Source organism: Perna viridis, chromosome 10 (genome assembly GCF_037379345.1).
Source record: "Perna viridis isolate PV_CMFRI_1.1 ecotype Kerala chromosome 10, ASM3737934v1, whole genome shotgun sequence".
In the NCBI taxonomy this organism is placed as follows: Eukaryota; Metazoa; Mollusca; class Bivalvia; order Mytilida; family Mytilidae; genus Perna; species Perna viridis.
In genome coordinates this window covers 16,914,380-16,933,468 of record NC_142454.1, presented here as the reverse complement: position 1 = coordinate 16,933,468, position 19,089 = coordinate 16,914,380, and the positions used below count along the sequence as shown (strand labels likewise).

The window sequence follows — 19,089 nt, the reverse complement described above, 5'->3', positions numbered from 1 at the left end:
GAGTAATGTCTGCATTCACACACAGTTATATGCATTCAAGCACAGTTACAAAGTTTTTGTTCTGTCTGAAAATGCCAGTTGAACCAATGCACTGTGCCCTGGACCTTATTACTGGAAGCTAGTTCTCGACGTTGTTTATGATCAAAACCTAATACAGACGACTAAGCATCAACAGTAAAAACCAATTAATATGTATGACTGCCGGAAATATCTTGCATTTAGCGGCATATGAGATTTTAGTATCAGGTAACAAGTTTCTTGTTAGCTAGAGACAACATCAGTGTTAATTATAAGGTTCTTGCAAAAAAATAACAAGAAATATTCGAAACGAAAGTCTAGATATACATTTATCAAGATTAAACATCATAAGATGAATTATATTCAGTCGTCAGTTACATGTACAGTGTGGATATACTGAATCCAATATAAAATCGAAAAAAATTTAAAAAAAAACCAAATACCAACAAATATACAATTTATTTACTCAAACTAAAACGCTATAAAAGAACAAAGTTTTCAGAAAAATATATGATATTACTATTTCGTTCAAGCCAGTCAGTGTTTTTAAAGCACTTTACATAAAAGAGGATATATTTTCGTCCTAATGTTCACAAAGCATATAAAATTGAAAGACAGAACTAACGTCTGTGGTTGTAGCAACCACTCTGGTATTTCGTCAGCTTGTCCATTTTGTGATTTGAAAAGCACTTCCTTCCTTAGTAGTCAGTGTAATTCGATGGTTGGTTGGGCTTTGACATAACAGTTGTAAAAGAAACTTTTTATGTATTACCGTTATGAGTCCTTCAACCGTTTCAATAATTGTTCGTTGTTATAATTGTCTTGTACTAAATTTTGTCTGATAAATTGATCCTTAATAACGCCCAAATGGAAATCATAAAAACGCCTAGCCATTTGAATTAAGATAATTGGAATGTATAATTTCTCCCATAAAATAGCAAATTTCTAAGACAATAATTAAACAAAAAAAGTTGTACACGTACCACGATAGGTAAAGTGTATTTTGGGAACTTAAAAAGCTCAAACGTCTGTTGTAGAAATGAGAGCAAACGAGCAAAAATAGTTATAGTTCACAATTTCCGTTTAGTTCATTTGACCCCCAACTAAAAACCCTTGCAGTATTCATGAAAGTTACACGCAAAATAACAGTGTATGTCCTATGGTTTAACATCTAGGCTGCCAATTTCAATGCAAACTTGTTAGAAGTGCACAACTACATTACAATACAAAATACAAATACACACAAAAAACAGCCAAAGCAAAATATAACTTAGTTGTGATTAATCAAATAAAAATAATCTGAATATTAGCCTCGTTGGTCAAACCCACTATCGATGCAACTCTCTGGTGGTGTTTAAAGATATGACCCTTTCATTGACTGACCTGCGTTCAGACCAACTCGATGTTGTTAGTAGCACAGTTAGGCATATACCCTGTTGTTTTTTCATATGTGAATTTGTACTTTTTATGCATTTACAAACCGATTCCGGGGATAAATTAAACGGATGATCCTGTTTTTACTTAACTTTGTTTTAGTGCATACCTTTTCGAAGGCGATCATTTTTCAATTGTCACTTTTATGACGAGTCTTCAGCCATACATCAGTCATTTTAGAGACCTGAAAATGATTTGCAACCTACGCCTGTGTCCGCAAATTTGGCGTGAACAAGGCAATGACTTTATGACTATTTTTTCAATAGTTAAACCTTTTGTTGACAATAGTTTTGAACACATTAAAAAGAAACAATGACCATGTGGTTCAAATTCAATACAGAAAAAAATTACAAAGGGTTTATTTGTTTGAATAATATGATGTAAAGTCATTCTGAATTGTTCGCAACTGAGTATATTTAATCGATAAAATCATTTGAAAACATGTACTAGTTTTATCTTGAAAGTATTTGGTATTGAAGTAAACAAATAAATCATTACTTTTCAAGAATGCACATACTTTGTTGTTTAGATGGTGCCTATATCTAGCATATTTTAAGCCTTCACAAATTGATTACAAATTACCAGATTTGCATAGTTTTTTAGTTTTTATATCACAACTCATACGTTATGGCAGAGCTTGCCGTAACTACGCAGACTATTTGTATCGTGCTAGACTTCTCAGAATACGACTTCTGGAACATGGCAATGTTGCTACAAGATTGAAGTAATCGTTACAGAATTTTTTCTGGTCATCATTATGAACTCTTGGATCAATACGGTGTATCCATCTGTACCATGAAAACTGAATTGTTCAATGTGTCATAGTTTTCCCTTCCTCTTTCGTCTACCCTGGACTTGACCTTTTATTAGAAATTTAGCGGGTGTTTTTTTTTAAAGCAGAGGACGCTTACCTTACATGTGTACCTTGTCCATGCTCCCAGGTTGTAGTGGATTTCGATTTCCTCTGCTACTTTTACTTTTGTTAATTTATAAGTATTATTTTGGTTATGTTATGTTCTTCGCTGTGTGTGTCTGTTTTCCATGTATGGTCTTTTGATTCTCGCAAGAATCTTGGTTCCCTTAATTACTCCTTGTTGAAGTTGGAATTTAGTTGGGAAAATCGTGGCTGGTGGAAAAAGGGTGCCAATTTTTATTTATCAAATTTACAAGAAAGTGTGCATGACCCGACTTGTTGCTTCATTTCTTTTAAACAAAAGGAAAAAAGGCTGGGACATTGGTTCTACCCCCTCCCGACTTACAACGTACAGATTCCTTGATTCATGATATAGATAAGGGTAACAACAGAATTACCGAACATTTCTCCGATTCATAATAAAGTCAAGTCCAAAATAAATCTGGCAAAATAGGAGAAGCTGGTACCGCAATGGTCCTGACTCGGTACAGGCATTTCAAACATAATGGTGGTTTAAATCTATTTTTTTTATTAATACAAGCTATGAATCCCTAAACAGTAATGCTAAAATACCGAATATAACCCAATAAGCATTGAAATAACTCCGTGACATTCGATTAGAGGCAGGTAATTCAACATGACGGGTTTTGTATTATAAAAAGGTTCTTCTATGAAAAGCAGGGCGACCAGGGTCATCATGGAGAATTATTGAACAGGACTTATTATTTTTTATATTTCGACTTCTGTAAGAAATAATATTAACCACAACGTTTATCCTAAGTTAAGATATTAGTTAAGAAAGTAAAAACTAGCAAAATATACCCGTCAATCTTTCTTTGCATCTTATTTTGTAGGAGAATAAATCATTAATACATATAACCCTGTATCCTGTGCACCTTAAAGGAAAGACATTGGATTTTATGCCTTGCAGATTAAAACACGGATGTTCAGGATGTGTTTGACATCACTGGTCTACTTTAAAGGAAGCAGAAACTGGAAAAGCGCAAGGGATTTAAACCTTATATTCTTCGAAAAGGTGAACGACAGGACGTAATGTTTGCGCATCCCCTTTGGGTTTGGTACTAAAATGTAATTAAGAACAGGGGAAAATAGGCTGATACAGCATCCCAAAAACCTCTCCGTTAACAATTGTATTAAATCCTCTAAAATTTAATTGTTTACTCTAGTATTAATGAACCCATCAACGTAATGCAAGCTGATCTTAAACATATTTTTTTTCCAGCGACCAATTTCACATCAAATCAATTCAAGTATATTATGTGATATATACATATAAGTTATTTCTTCAACACGAAATATCAAAAAAAAAAAAAAAAAAAAAAATACAAATACTATAAATACTTGTATATCCTATTTACGTAATGTCTATATATATATGGCATAGGATAAACAACCCACGATATCATACGCATGTCATTTATTTCTAGCAATTATTTGTAAGTATGCCGTATTGTCATCTTGTCGTTAATTTCTCATTATTGTTTATAACATGATTGTCATCACTGCAAAAGTCTTATGGTCGTCATCATGGACTCGTGGATCGATACGGTGTATCCATCTGCGCCATGAAAACTGATTTGTTTTATGTGTCATAGTTTTTGTTTCCTCTTTCGACTACCCCGGATTTGACTTTTTATGAACAACTCGATGGGTTTTCTAGAAAAGCAGAGGACGCTTACCCTACCGGTGCACCTGGTCCATGCTCCCCGTTTTTAGTGGAGTCCGAGTTGCTCATTTGCTTTTGTTACTTTGTGTGAATGATTTTAGTTACAGTATGTTCTTTGTTTGTATGTCTGTTTAAATTGTCTGGTCTTTGTTCTTTTGATTGCCGCTATAACCTTGGTTCCCTTGATTACACATTCATAATCATGGATAAATCAGGGTGATTTGTAAATTTGTTTTTGTATTGGGTGGTTTGTTCTTTGGATACTGATATTTTGTGTTTCCGCTCTTTTCTTGTCAAACATTTCTTCTCGTTTGCACCTCGGGTATGATCCGTTCCTTTTGTGGATAGAATTATGAAATATTTCATATTAAGGCCAGTCATGTACCAATTTTTTTTTGAACTCATATTTTTCGTTCAAAATGTGATGAATTAGAAATAGATACAACTCGCAGGATAGTCTGATTAATGTCAGATATACAACAATTACCTGGAATGCCTGGCAAAACTCTTGTAGTTACCTCTTTTATTTCTAATATATAACTCCTTTATTAATTGAAACCCAGTTGTGATATCTCAGGTAAATTTTACATGTGCAGATACTTTAGTTAAATAGTATTTAGTGAACTATTATTGAGTAATGATTAATATTTCATGACACAAAGCATTAGAAGTAATATTTTGATGGAATATCATAATAATAGTAAGAGAAGTATTAAATCTGTTACCTCATATGAATGAATCTACATATTTTCGTTCAGGAGACTGGGTAGTTCTTTCCGTATAATACAAATAGAAATAAAAATGGAGCACAAAATGCAAATAGACGACTTTCTTCAAGTCCCTTTCTTAAAATTTAAGAATAAATAAGAATAAGAAGTTAATTGATTGCATGTATCTCTCTAATAGCTGTTGTGAAAGAGTTTTCACAGGAGATAATGTGAGCGTAATCATAGCTATTAATTGCATCGATTATTTGTGTCTTATATACTTAAAAAGAGGGAATTGTAGCAAGTGTATGCAAATCTTTTTTTTTTTCTTTTCTGAAAATGCAAAAAAAAAAATTATTCAACTTCAACAGTGAAAAATTAATTAAAAGGTTTCAAATGTCAGCTTTTGCAATTCGAATTTGTACTACAAATGAAACTGAAAAAAATATATATAAATAAAACTTATAAAATTAATCATAAGCACAGTCATCAGTGAATTAAGAGTTTTGACTTTTATTAGTTTTTCATTCATTTGATAGACAACTAGTGAACTGATTGATGGATTGGCCATATATCGTAATTGTTTTGTTTACAAACAGTGATTAACTACACTAGTATATATCTGAAAATTGACAGCAAGTTAAATGATTATTGTTAACACTCAGGTAGTTTTTTTTTTACTATTTAAGAATCAAGACTAAGATTTTTATTGTAATAATGCAATAATATAAAACAAATCATAGTGGATACACAAAGAATTAGAATAAAATTTATAGATTTAAACTTTAGTATTTTTAGTTTGCCCTAAGGTCAGTTCTGCGTAATCAGTGTCCGCTTGTTTATTTTATTATCTTTATCACATTATATCATCCAAATCACAAAATTTCCAAACACAATAAACACAGAATGTATATTTTACAATTAAAAGACAGAATCTGAATTTTGCATAAAATTCCAACTAATGAATTTGATATAATTTCTTTTAATATCTTTTAAAAAACTCGGATAGAAATCTTAACTCTGCTATATGAAAATAATCACATAAATGCAATAAAGATCTCCTTTCTTAAGCTTTATAAAGTTTTGGCTTCCAAGTATAACAATGTCTGTGTGTTTGTAAACAAAACTGATGTCAGTCAAGAGCTGCAATCAAGATTACTTTCTTCTTCTTAATGTTTTGCAGAATTGTAATATTGTTTGTATTTTCAACCATGGCCTTCTTATCTCAGAAATGTAATAATTACATGGATTTTTTTTTAAATAATTGCATGTATACAAAAAATGAATACGTCTTGCTTCCAAGTAGGGTATCAGGGAATAGACATAATTTGTTTTTGGGGTAAATGGGCAAAGTTATGTTTTAATTCTGAACATTTTGACCACATCATATAACATATACTTAAACACTAAAAGCAGTTATTTTAAATGATTACAAGTTGTAACATGTTATGCATACATTTAAAACATAAATTTTAACCAAATTTAAAAACCTTAAAAATTCAAAATTATTTTACTGGTTAAATCTAATAAAATACTTTATTTTCTGCTACATGTAATATGCACTCTATAAATACAATCATGTACACATAAATATATATTGTACATGCAAAACATTAACTGCAATTAACTTTAAAAAATACATTTATAATGAAATAATATTTCGTCTTTATTTTGTATAATTTGGTATGATCCAAATGTAACATAGATATGTAATTATTCTATTAGTGACACCATTGAGTGAAGTTACCTGTTAAACCATTAATGGTCATACCTGTGACTAGGTACTCTCTGCAGTATATTAGAACTACAGGGGATGCTGTAGAATGGGGTCCTGTTAATTAGGGGAGAGTTTGCAATAAATACCTGGCATTAGATGCTTGGTATGAGAAAACCAGGCATTTATCAGATTATACTGCAAGCCGTACTGTATATGAAAATATGTTTTTTTCGTTTGTCTGCCTTCATTTTTATGTCTTGTTTCTTCAACAAGTAAAGACCCAGTTTACAAAATGAGTATGTACTACTTGCATTCTTGCAATATATATTCTTTGAATCAAATGTCTACAATTTTGATTAAAAAAATAAGCCAGAGAGATTAACGCTTGTCATTCATTCAATTTGTACTTTAGAGTACTTTTTTTTCTTAATCGTACAAAAACAACAAAAACAAAAAAAAAACCCTAATATTTATGTCCATACACAACGGCACCTTTCTGAACGGCTAAATAAGGGATATCTGGAACGAGTACTATTTTTTCAGGGAAAGCATTTTCAATTGCTTTCTTCAATAAGTAGTAGTCAGCATATTTTCCGACTAATAAAATGGTTTTAAAATTTCTTCCAGATAGGAACAGCTTAGCATGAGTTATTAAACTATTTATAGGCTCATTGTACATCGAACGAAAATAGGTTGTTTTCATTCGCAATCGATCTCCCATCCACTTTACATTGTCTGTAAAAGGCATCGGAACTATTACATCTGTAAAAGTTTGCCCAGTGTCTTCCATCAAAATCCTTTGGAGAGTTGAAGGTGGTCTTATTGTAACATTCCCTTTTTCATAACTTGATATGTATTTGTGTTTTGTATCTAAGATTTGGTGAAGGTGTAAACGATCAGCTTCATGTTCATGTAAGAATCTTCTCCAGGAAGTATCACCTAAAAGATCTGAAAAAAGCTTATAAACACCTTCATGCAAGTGCACACACCCAAGGGACACGCTATTTGGCTCTTTCAACTCCCATAATGTACCGTTATCGTCAACAAGGCTGACTGTTAAACGTATACGTATATCTTTGGAAGCAATACTCTCTGAAATAGAATATTGAAAATCAAGATTGTTCTATAAGTTTTATAATAAGGGAAACTTTAATATAAATAAAATATCAACTCATGTTATTTAATTCCAATATCACAACAAACGATTCTCGACGAGTTGAAATTTTGCAATAATTTAAATACATGTAGTTGTCAAACTTTTTTCCATGTTTACTTTATAATATTTTGGTCGATGGACATTTGGCGTCAGACATAGCAGAAATTTAAGCGATCGTTTGTCCATAATATCAAAAATAGTGTCGTGAGAACAACGTTAGAAAAGTAGCAACGTCGCTTTCGACAAATCAGGTTTAACACACAATCACACAAGAACGAACCGTAATTGCGCATTGTTCATATCACTATACTCGACGTCACATACAGCCCATATTCGAATTGAAGGTCTACTTTTTAAACTGTTGGAACTTACCGCTAGAGTTATCTGTCTTTTATTTAATCTAAAGATAATTCGCATATATGCATGACGTGTTAGTACCAACGAGGCGCTTATTGGCTTAAATCGTGCTTAATAAATCCTTAAGGGAAAACCCCGTACTAATATCCCCCATGTTGGTTTCTACGGGACGATTTGTGTACAAACGAAGTTCGTAAGTTCCCGTCGAACTCCGGTGACAATCATCTACTTCTCGGCATTGTACGTTGTTGGCGTAGAATAAATCCGATATATCCGAACTAACCTCGAAATGCATTCTGGGTTCTTCGGTTTTTGGACAAACCATGAAAACGTTAACAACATATCCTAGCAACCCGATCACTGTAAGCATAATCGACTTTTGACAATGTGTATATTGGGACCGAGAATTAAAATCTCACTGGAAATTAACGATTCAATGTTTAGGGAAAAGTTGTTTGGCTAGACGAATGAGCAAGTCATTTAAGAAAATTGAAACGACGGTAGAAGTCGTTGAAAATATTTTAATTCATATTTTAACAGTATCTTATTTATGTGACGCGAGTATAGTTCGTATCTAATCGTCCATGATGGTTTGCATATTGCAAACATCTAGCATTTCAAAATGATAAAAATCACAGAGAAAGTATGTTAAACAATAAATTGGAAGTCATATATTACATTAACAATCCATAAGGTAATATTGTGTGTACTAAAATATTATACAGTCGGCCTATCTGAATAGATTTAGTATATTGTTTACATATTGACAGACAGCTAGAATTTTACACTAGTTTTTCATCCATAATATTTTTAAGATCACAGGTATGTAAAAGCTCATGTTTGAAAGTAATACAAACCATGTATTATTTAAACTATATTAAAGCTTGAAATTTTACCAAACTACATATATCATTTTGCGTTTAAAGTTTTCCTTTTTCGTCAGCTTTTTTATTGTGTAATAATTGTTTTTCATCCTGTACGCTACCTTGTGTGTGCTAATCGTTTATGTTTCCTGAATTCACGTTTAAATGTCATTTACGTGGATTTTGATCCATCAAAATTGTCTCATTGTAGATGTGTTGGTATTTTTTTCAATACATATATTACACCAAAAACAAATTTAGAATTGCATTTAAAGTATTTCTATACTACTTAAATCATTTAATTGTATACCAACTATTACCAAATCGAATTGTGCATATTTCTGAAGAGGTTGAGTCGTCATAACAATTACTCCAGCGCTGATTATACAGCAATGCTGACTCATGATCAAGACATATAAGAAGTTGTTCGTCTTTGATTCCAGCCTTTAGAGAAATAAAGTAAGTATTGAAAATATCATGGAGCTGTAGATAATAAGAAAAAAGATCAAAAGCACACATTTTCACCAACTTAAACGCTTTAGAAATTAATAACCAATGTTATCATGTTTGTTTTTGATTGTTGGCATTAGAAGGAAATGATCCGATCCATAATCAAGTCTAGTGCAAAATAAATCTGGACGAATAGATATTACGGCACCGGAGAAGCTGGTACCGCAATGATCTGACTTGGTAAAGCTTTTTAAACGAAAATGGTGGGTGAAATCTAGGTTTTACAGCGCGCTTAATCTCCCTCTTCCACTGCATGAATATTCCAGTGGTGATTAAAACGCATTTGCATGCAATTGGGATAATAGGTAAATCAGCGGTCACATTAGCATACAAAACAATTTACAAAAAAAAAACAATCAGTCCTCATTATGTTAGAAGAATCTGATTATTTTTCTAACAAAGACTGATATCTTAAAAAGAATTTGGTAAGTGACATTTGCAGACGCATTTCCTCATATCCTTGATTCAAGAGTCTATTACGCAGGTATTGATGACTCAAATTTCCAAATTGAGCGAGAAGTATAAATAATATATAAGATCATATGTCATTTAGTATGAATATTATTAAAGGTGCAGAATCGGAATCTTAAAACAAAAGAATATTAAATAAAACCCACCATATATGCAGCTACTCTTAAGAATTGTTTAGTGAGTTCTGTCCAACTAATTGGGACAGGAATCACCCAGAGTACTTCATTGTTATCTAAGCATTGAGCGCGCAGAAATTCTTCCTTAATGGTCTTAATTATCATGCAGAAAATCTTAATTGCAGATACCGTCATGTCTCCGCTATCATCTTTCATCATTGCATATGGAGTAAGAGGCTGCAATGACAATATCATCGAATATGTAGATATGATGTCTAGAATTTTAAATTTATTTTGTTTGACGAAAACCATATTTTTTCATCGTGTTGAAAGTGAAGTTTACATTTTGTCTATTTATATTATATTTTTGTGTATACAGTTTTGTTTTGATGACCTTCATGCTTTCTACATAGTTGCAACTAGGACAAACAAAAAGAAATATACCGAGTTCGTTTGCAAAATACGACCCTTTATTGACTGACGTTCGAATAGTAGCCTAAATATGATAAGAACTGTCAACAAAACAAAACAAAAAACAAAACAAAAACATGATTTAGCCATACAATACGGCTTTTATTCGGCCAATACAGGATTAAGCCGTCCAATACGGATTTTACTCGTTCAATACGTCATATTGGCCTGGTTAAAGTCCATGTTGGCCTAGGTTAATATGCCGTTTTCCATATTGGCTGAGTTATTGGTCCTCGGCTAGTCATATTGGACTTCGGCTACGCTTCAGTTCAATTAATATGGCTAGCCTCGGACCAATTACTAAGACGAAATGGAAAACCTTACGCAATAACACTATAGTAACTACGTTTGTAACTATTAGGTAAGAATATTTGGCATTACACTCATCCCCACACACATCGTTAACATATCAAATTAAGGTGTTTCAAAATGAATAAGGTAAACGATATTTAATTTTTGAACATTGAAAGAGGCTTTGCCGAAACAATGAAATTTGAATTCCTTTTTCCAAAGTTCCAAATTACTTTTACCATATGGAATGAAAAAAATTAAATAAAATAAGAACACAAGTTCCAAATACCTTCAATATAATATACCTCTGGTTCATGCATAATATCAAAATTTCTGAACATGTAGAACCCGTAGTGATCACCGTACTCTGAATACTTATTTTCTGCGTCGTAGCCGAATGCAACATAGTCTTGGTGCTTGTTAAGCAATAAAACTGTAGGGACATCTTCGGATAGTCCGCCATCATTTGCCCACAAATAGGTAAACCATCTCATAGGATTCCTATTATAATCAGTAATAAAGGAATATGACAATCCAGAAACTGTGGAACCAAAATGTATGGCTGCAGAAAGAAGATATCTTTTCTGTTGACAATAAAATCCTGCCGATGGGCTTTCCAATAATGATTTTACACTTTTAATTTTTTTCCTGCAAAACACATCTTCAGTGATACAACCATGAATTAATTACAAATGCAATAGTACACATTAAACGTTGTTACTACTTGTACCTGTTAAAAGAAAATTTGTATTTCATGTATTGTATCATCGGTTACAGGCTTACTGTAGTAATATATTCACATTGAATAAGAAAAGATCATCTTTACAAAATGAAGATTTTAGAGAAGTCAGGGATGTTCATCTACCTTTGTTTCTTTATACATCGTTATTTTATTCTCTCTCCTCTATATCTGTTTGCTCAGTCCAGTCTGTATCATTGGAATATATTTTTTATTAACACTATAGTGTTTGTTCTCCTGGTTAATCTTTACTACTTTAGAAGGGATTATGCACGTTTAAATGTTTTATACAGGAGCGTCATAACTTATTTCGTCTCATGTCGTCCTATTATTTTGATATACCACAGTTTTCATACCTATAGGGAAAATAGTAGTATTTTTTTCCCTGCATTATGTTGACCAATCGTTTACCTATTCAGATGAAAGGAAGTAGAACTTTGAAAAGACAGATAGGTGTACTGACAAAATTTGTGATGATGATTTTTTTCTCTCTCAAATTCTTAAAGGATTAAAGTTTTTAAAGAAATTAAGTTTATTTTTTTATCCTTCAAAATGCATAGTTGATGAAATTTTAAAAAGACTCCATATTCCAAATGAATGCGGAACCAAATAATTGCAAAACTTCCGGTACCTTCAAACTTTTGATGGTGGTTGAAAAAAAAAGATGGTCAACCTCTATTCCCATGGTGATTTTTCGATCTCTGAATAAAAATACTATTAAAAAATGGTTTTTGGGTCCTAGTTTTAATTAGAAATTACTGGAAAAACTTGAAAAGGTTAGTATTGTCGGCTATTGGAAAATAAATACTACGGTTTTCCCTTTAGGCACCAAAATGTGTGGTTTATGAACGGGCTAATGTTAAAACCATTTAAATTAAAAATAACACGTTTTATTTTAAATCAGGAGAATTCAAATGCCTCAGTTTTTGGTGTCTAAAAGTATAAACAAGCAGTAAATAACGCAAACAGACATAACAACAATTTTAGCTAAGTTAGAATTATGAATTAAGCATTCTTTTGTTCGTCAGGTAATTTGAAAATGATTGATAGTTATATTTCGAATCTGCGAAAGATAATATTGCGACAGCCAACACTTCGTGGGCTAGCAAGATAAATGCGCATATACATGATATTATTCCCTTTACATATTTGAGCGGCGAATCCAGCGAGTTTTTTTGCGTTGGAACCACTTTTGTAGAAACATTATGATAATTGTGTGCAAAACAAAAGACAAATATTAAGCAAAACAGTCTGATAACAATCTAGAATACCCTTTCAAATTATCTGTATCAGTCCCTATATTTGGCGCTTAGGTTATTGTTCATGAAATTATTGATTTACATTCGACCTTGATTTGGAGACGGGTATTTAACTAAGTTTTTATTATTGTTTTTTCTTGAATGTATGCCCCGTGCAGGTCCGGGTGTTAAAAGAATAGGCCTGCAGCAGCGCTAAGCTTGTCGTAAAAGGCGACTAAATAGTGCTCAGAAACCTAGCCGGGGGCTAGGCGCTCTGCCCACAGAGCAACTGGGATGTGTGCCCCAGGTGGTGGAATGGGGTACCCCTGGCGTGTTACATGCTGGGGTTGTCAGGCTATAATACGGAAAACCTGACCGCAAACCATAGTGGTGCACCGTGTTGGGAAAGATGCCACGTTCCTCGCACGCTAAAGAACCCTGCTGTGGTATTCGATAGGAGTAGGAACCTTTGCGCTCCGCCACAGGAGGCTAAATTGCCCGACCTTACCCATGCCCCTTTTTCCAGTGGCAATCAAAATTTGTCGACCCTATTATCCTTGTGACCCATCCTTTTTTTTTTCATTTCATGTTCATTTTATCATCCATTTCATGTTCATTGTCTGAATATAGCTGAAATATTGCTGCTCGGACGTTAAACCCCAACAAACAAACAATTAAATATGATTGAGGGCCTGAATGGAGGTGTGTAAAATTAATCTAAAAGCCGAAATAGTGATTCATATAACTACATGCAATAATTTTTCAATTACAAATCATTCATATGATACTTTCTTGAATTAAAATTGAAAATAGATATTAGACTGTAATTACAACGGAGGCAAATCTGGAATATTTAACTAATGTGAGACAACAATAAATCAAATATCCATTGATATTGATACAAATGACAATGCGAGAGTTTGAAATTAATTCATATGCTGTTGCAGAACCAGAGGAGTCCGAAATCGAAGCACCCTCTTTTTGCAATAAAGTTGGCTAATTTCTTTTCCAGACTTTCGATCGTTCGGGTGCAGTTTATCTGTGACAGACCCGGCGTGCGTCCCTTCCATTGAGGGGAAAATCTGGATTCATCACTAATTCCACACGAAAGACTATATTGCCTCACATCGTTCGACCTTTCATTTTATGCTCGTTCTGAAGTCTTAGGTTCACCCATGCTATGATAAACCGCCAAAATAAAATAAAACAAATTATTTAAAACAGAATTCAAGTTTTTTACAAAAAGAAAATTAAATTTACCTGAATCAAACCGCCTTTCCTAACACTACTTATTCAATGAAAGAATATAACAATATTTTCCATTCAAATGAATATTTCAATATTTTAACTATTTTATCATGTCGAAGTTAAAGCCTTTTAATCGCCAGTCATTGATCATCAAAAATCCCTCGTAAAAGAAGTATAGACAACATTGGTTATACATGGTTTATCATGGATATGTACAAAACTTCGAGGATTATTTTTTAGATACTATGGCTGACCATGGTATAATCTATAAATAAACAGTCCATTGTTAACAAAACAGTAGCGATGTAAAATACTCAAGGTGCAAACTAAGTAAGAAAAAATGATCTTTCGTACTCGTTAATTCCGCTTAAACATAACTGACATATGTATATTTGTATCTTCGATTAATTACCTAGTCCGGTCAATCTTCCCATGTTCTGTTTCCACTTTTACATCACTTTCCAACCTCGATTTTTCTGGATGATCTTTTTCCAAACAACTGATAAAAATCGAAAAAATCCAATGTTAATAATTAGCAAAGACTGGTATTTTTATATCTGAGTTGATAATTTTTAGTGTTTATTTTTTATTACATTATTTGTCTTATAATGAATAATGTCAGATCCCCCGCACGTATTTTGCATTGCATGTAGCCCCAAGATGATATTTGTTTTTAACAGTTTCCTAAGATTAAAATTGATAACCTTGTTATGACATTCCGACAGTTAAAATGTCTTTGACAAAACAAAAAATTTCAAAGAATGAGTCATCAGAGACTTTACAGGACATTTGACCCATTTAAATGTATCATGTCAAATAGTACATGCTATAATGAATGACTGTTTTATATTATATTATTTCCTCCCGGTTTTTAGTGGAGTCCGAGTTGCTCATTTACTTTCGTTATTTTGTATGTATGATTTTAGTTACTTTATGTTCTTTGTTGTGTATGTCTGTTTTCCATGTCTGGTCTTTGTCCCTGGATTACATTCTTTTGATTACCGCTATAACCTTGGTTCCCTTGATTACTCTTTCATATGCAAAACAAATTAATAAATATAGTAATTTACAAATATCGCTACAAAAAATAGTTTTTAAAAACAAGGTTGTCTTTGAATATGCTTTTAAAATTGAAAAGAAGGTTCAACTTTCTTTTTAAGCTCTCTAAAATAGTCCACACTGTCATCAAATACAAGAGCACGCATTTACATAATCACAAACATTCATATACAAACCAGATTTGATAAGTTTTATGAAACAGCTCAATTAGTTCTTTGATGAATTTTCCGTCTTCAAAAGGACTCAAGGACGGTGTCGGCAATTGTACGGGTATATCTGAACTATTTGGCTGGTCTTTCGGTACTAACTCTTGAATGGCTAAAAATGTTGCGTCATGCTTGATATCTAATGATTGCTCCAGTTCTTTGCTCCTTGACGAGAATTCTGCCTGCAGTTTTTGTAGCGCTGACATTTGACACTTAAGATTGTTCCGCTCTGTTGCTGTTTTATCTTCAATATCACTAACAACATCGTCTGTTTTTATTTTAATGATTTTAATTAGTTCATCCGCAGTAGTTTTTACTTCACTTAAATAGAAATCGTTTTCTCTTGATAAAATAAAATCATTTTTTTCAATGTCATTAAAAAGTTTGGAAATGGATTTTTCTGCAGACCTGAATTCTGTTACTAGCTTCTTCATTTTATCTCGGAGTTTAGTCGAGTGATCTTTAATTGTTTCAAGTTCATGGGATTTATGTGAACCAACTGCACATTCATCGCATATCAAACGTTTACACAATATGTTCAAACAATAGAAGGAGGATTTCTGTTCATGTATGAGACATGTAGTTTCAGCATTTAATTCAACTTTGCTTACATTTTGTAATTGTGTAAGTGTATGACCACTGGTAAACTTATTATGAATTGGTTTACAAAGCTCACATAACGTCTTTTTGCAATCGTAGCAGAAAAATCTTCCGACATTTTCACAGTTAGTACATGTAGAAAATGACACTTGTGCCATCACTCTTCTGAAACAAAGCAATTTAACAGTGTTAAAACATTGACATTCTTTTCATCGGTAATATCAATTTTGATTACAAATGCACCTGAAAAACAATATTCTATCTATTATATGTATTTTCTTTAAGTGCGTACATTCGTCTGGTTAAATATATCAAAATAAATATATATATTTATATATATAGAAGGGTCTGAAAAATTACCAACGATGTTAGAACTGTCAAATTTGCGAAGCAAAATTTTTGTCGTTCCCTCGAACTCGAAATCGTACCGCTGTGACATCTATGGCAACACCTGCACTAAGTCCAGCCCGCTAAATCACTCGGCCAGCTAGGCTATATTAAATGTAGCTTTCGATGGCCGGGTCATTCTTCTTCATAGGGTTGATCTAGTACTGTAACTTAGTACACGATCTATGGTAGCACGGGACAGTCAATCTAGGTGTTATTATGTAGGATAGAGGATCAAAGTAATGATGCATTTCACAACAAATCAATATTGTACAAGCGTCTCAGAATGTAACGACTCTATTTGCTACACTGCCCCATCGTTCAAATTGATGCAGGGAAGATAATGTAAACTTATATAAGGGTCTGAAAATATCACAAAAAGGAGACGGGGCATTAAAGGCCCCTAATGGTTTGAAATACGACTGAGAATTAACCATCAAGTGGCAAATCGTGATTATAAATCGATTATAAAGCACAAGGATATCTAAAATACATGCATTAAAATGTAAACAAAGGCATTTCAGTATTGCAACAAAACCAGTGAGCAAAGCTTGTAAGATAATACCCCAGCTTTTCTCCACAGAAACGCAACAGGAAACCCAATAGAAAGTGCAAAATGACATCATGTGATAACGAAACTGGAACAGTGTTTTAATTGTTGTTCCATTTAGTGGCTTTAGATGAGTTGCGGATAAAATCTGTGGACAGACACACAGATTAACAAACAGAAGGATGAACAGACCGACGAACGAACAGACGAATGGATACCATTATCACTACGTACTACCAATTTGACACTTGGGAGTAAAAATATCTATATATGTAAACTTGAGACCATCGGTTAAGCTTACGGAATCATGAATATACGATAGATATCGTATCATGTCAAAAATGGTACGCTTGTTCAAATAAGTTCTGGCCGGGACACGAATCTATGTTCAATAAATAGTACCTATCATAATAAACTTGAAATAATAGTTTAAGATCATAAAAATGTCACAAATGTACGCAACACCTCCACTCATGGTGCTCCACCCATGTGCCAAACATTGTATTCCTAAATCAAAGAACGAAAACGTTATGGTCCGGAAACGATGGCGTAATCAAGGGAACTAAGATTCTAGCGCAAATCGACCAAAAGAATGTAATCCAGGGACAAAGACCAACCATGAAAAACAGACATACACAAAAAAATAACATAGCAAAAATAATTTATACAAAGTTACAAAAGTAAATGAGCATATTGGACTCCATTAAAAAACTGTGGAGCATAGACCAGGTGCACCAGTAGGATAAGGGTCCTCAGCTTTTCCAGAAACACCCGCCGAGTTGTTCATCAAAAGTCAAGTCCAGGATAGACGAAAGAGCAAAGGAAACTATGACACGTTGAACAAATCAGATTTCATGGCATAGTCCAGATGAATACGCCCTAACGATCCACGCGTTTATGATGACGACCATTAAACATCCATGTTCAAACAAACTAAAATTTTGACATTATGTTCATTGGACAAGAATAAACATTTCAATCAAAATTTAGATTGTAGCGGAAATCAAAAGAATGTAATTTAGGGACAAAAACCAGTCAGAATGAGCCACTATTTCAGGATATTTCAAAAAGACATAACATCAATTGTTTTCCTTAACTAGTTTGCTTTGTTAACTATCTAACCTGTAAAAAAACAAGTTTTATCGATTTGTTATTTTATATAATTGTAGCTATATATTCCACATATGATTTTACCAAATCATACATAAATAACATATTCCCCATCTGTTTAGAACAAGGACATATTTTGCAAGTGGTATATCTATCTTCCTGATGTGGATTCAATGTCTCGTATGACAAGGACCGTTCAACTATTCATAATTAACATCTATAGCATCCATATCGTCTTCATCATTATCAAGTACAAGGCAGCAACAAAATGGAAAACAAAGAAACTGGATTGATCTTTCAAAGTTCAAGGTTATGCTAAAGAAATAAAATAAAAAGATAACAAGTGTGTCAAAATGATTTGAAATAAGGTAAAAAAAAACTTACGTCCCTGTTGAAGAGTCAGATTAAGTAATGAGACATGAAGATTGGATAGCCCATGCATATTGTTGTTATTTTTTTTTTTTGAAAACTGAACAATACAACGATCCTCTCTTATGTTAATTTGTAGGACTTATATATCTTATCAGATATAATCATACGACACTGATAAACGGAAGCACGTATGCAAATACTTAACCATATTTTAACATGTTTATACTATAAATTATTATCTGAACTTCTTAATATTATAATTACCATTGCGGTAATAAAATGTGTACTTCAACATGTAAAATGTAACCATTGATAAGATATCTGATGAGATCATCCAAATTTTAGTATAGAAGTAGTGCACAAGTTTCACACTCTGATACTTATTGACCTTAAATGGTGAATCTATGTCTTTCCATGGTGTTCTCTCAACACAAAAAACGAAATATACAAATGTTTGGCAAGGCTCTTGTGTTTGCATCATTAGGAACCTTGACATGTTTTTTCTCGGAATATTTGTTAATGCATTGAAAAAGTATTTTCCTCATAACAGAAACTGATTTTACTTTAATTTTTAATTTCTTATTTGTTTTATAGAGACTCAACGTTTTCTGCACATCTACTGAATTCAATTGATTGGTATTAATGACAAACCTCTTTGACAGTTTATGCATTCAGTCAATTTTTGCAATGTGAAAGCATGTATGTGTAAATACAATGTCCACGATCAATACTATAAGTTAAGACATTGTAAACGTCACTGACATTCAATTATTTTTTGCTTGGTTCGTTTGTGAAGGTTATCTATTTTATTTTAGTTTAGTCTTTTATTTATTTTCTTTGTCTTGCCTCAATACTTATGACCTACTGAT

At 32.7% G+C, this 19,089-nt stretch overlaps 1 protein-coding gene across 2 annotated transcripts; it reads right to left on the bottom strand.

The window, feature by feature from the left end:
* Positions 1-6,400: 6,400 nt before the first annotated feature.
* Positions 6,401-18,356, bottom strand: LOC148604748 (heat shock 70 kDa protein 12A-like). Of its 2 annotated transcripts, XM_088549523.1 has the most exons (8): positions 18,233-18,356; positions 15,813-15,966; positions 15,172-15,522; positions 14,349-14,435; positions 11,017-11,359; positions 9,980-10,186; positions 9,173-9,296; positions 6,401-7,568 (listed from the first exon to the last, which is right to left on the bottom strand). In XM_088549523.1, the coding sequence occupies exons 2-8, from the start codon at positions 15,917-15,919 to the stop codon at positions 6,940-6,942; spliced, it is 1,848 nt and encodes a 615-aa protein (XP_088405649.1). In that variant the 5' UTR covers positions 15,920-15,966; positions 18,233-18,356; the 3' UTR covers positions 6,401-6,939. The 2 variants fall into 2 exon arrangements, with proteins under 2 accessions (XP_088405649.1, XP_088405648.1); XM_088549522.1 differs by having other exon boundaries at positions 15,172-15,966.
* Between the last annotated feature and the right edge of the window lie 733 nt (positions 18,357-19,089).

What these genes read in the sequence shown, in the direction of transcription:
- LOC148604748 (XM_088549522.1), bottom strand. Translation starts at nt 15,959, where the DNA reads ATGGCACAAGTGTCATTTTCTACATGTACTAACTGTGAAAATGTCGGA. An exon ending in GGGAAGATTGACCGGACTAG is followed by an intron (nt 11,360 to 14,348) that starts GTAATTAATCGA and finishes TGTGTTTTGCAG; the next exon opens with GAAAAAAATTAAAAGTGTAA. An exon ending in AATATGCACAATTCGATTTG is followed by an intron (nt 7,569 to 9,172) that starts GTAATAGTTGGT and finishes ATTCTATTTCAG; the next exon opens with AGAGTATTGCTTCCAAAGAT.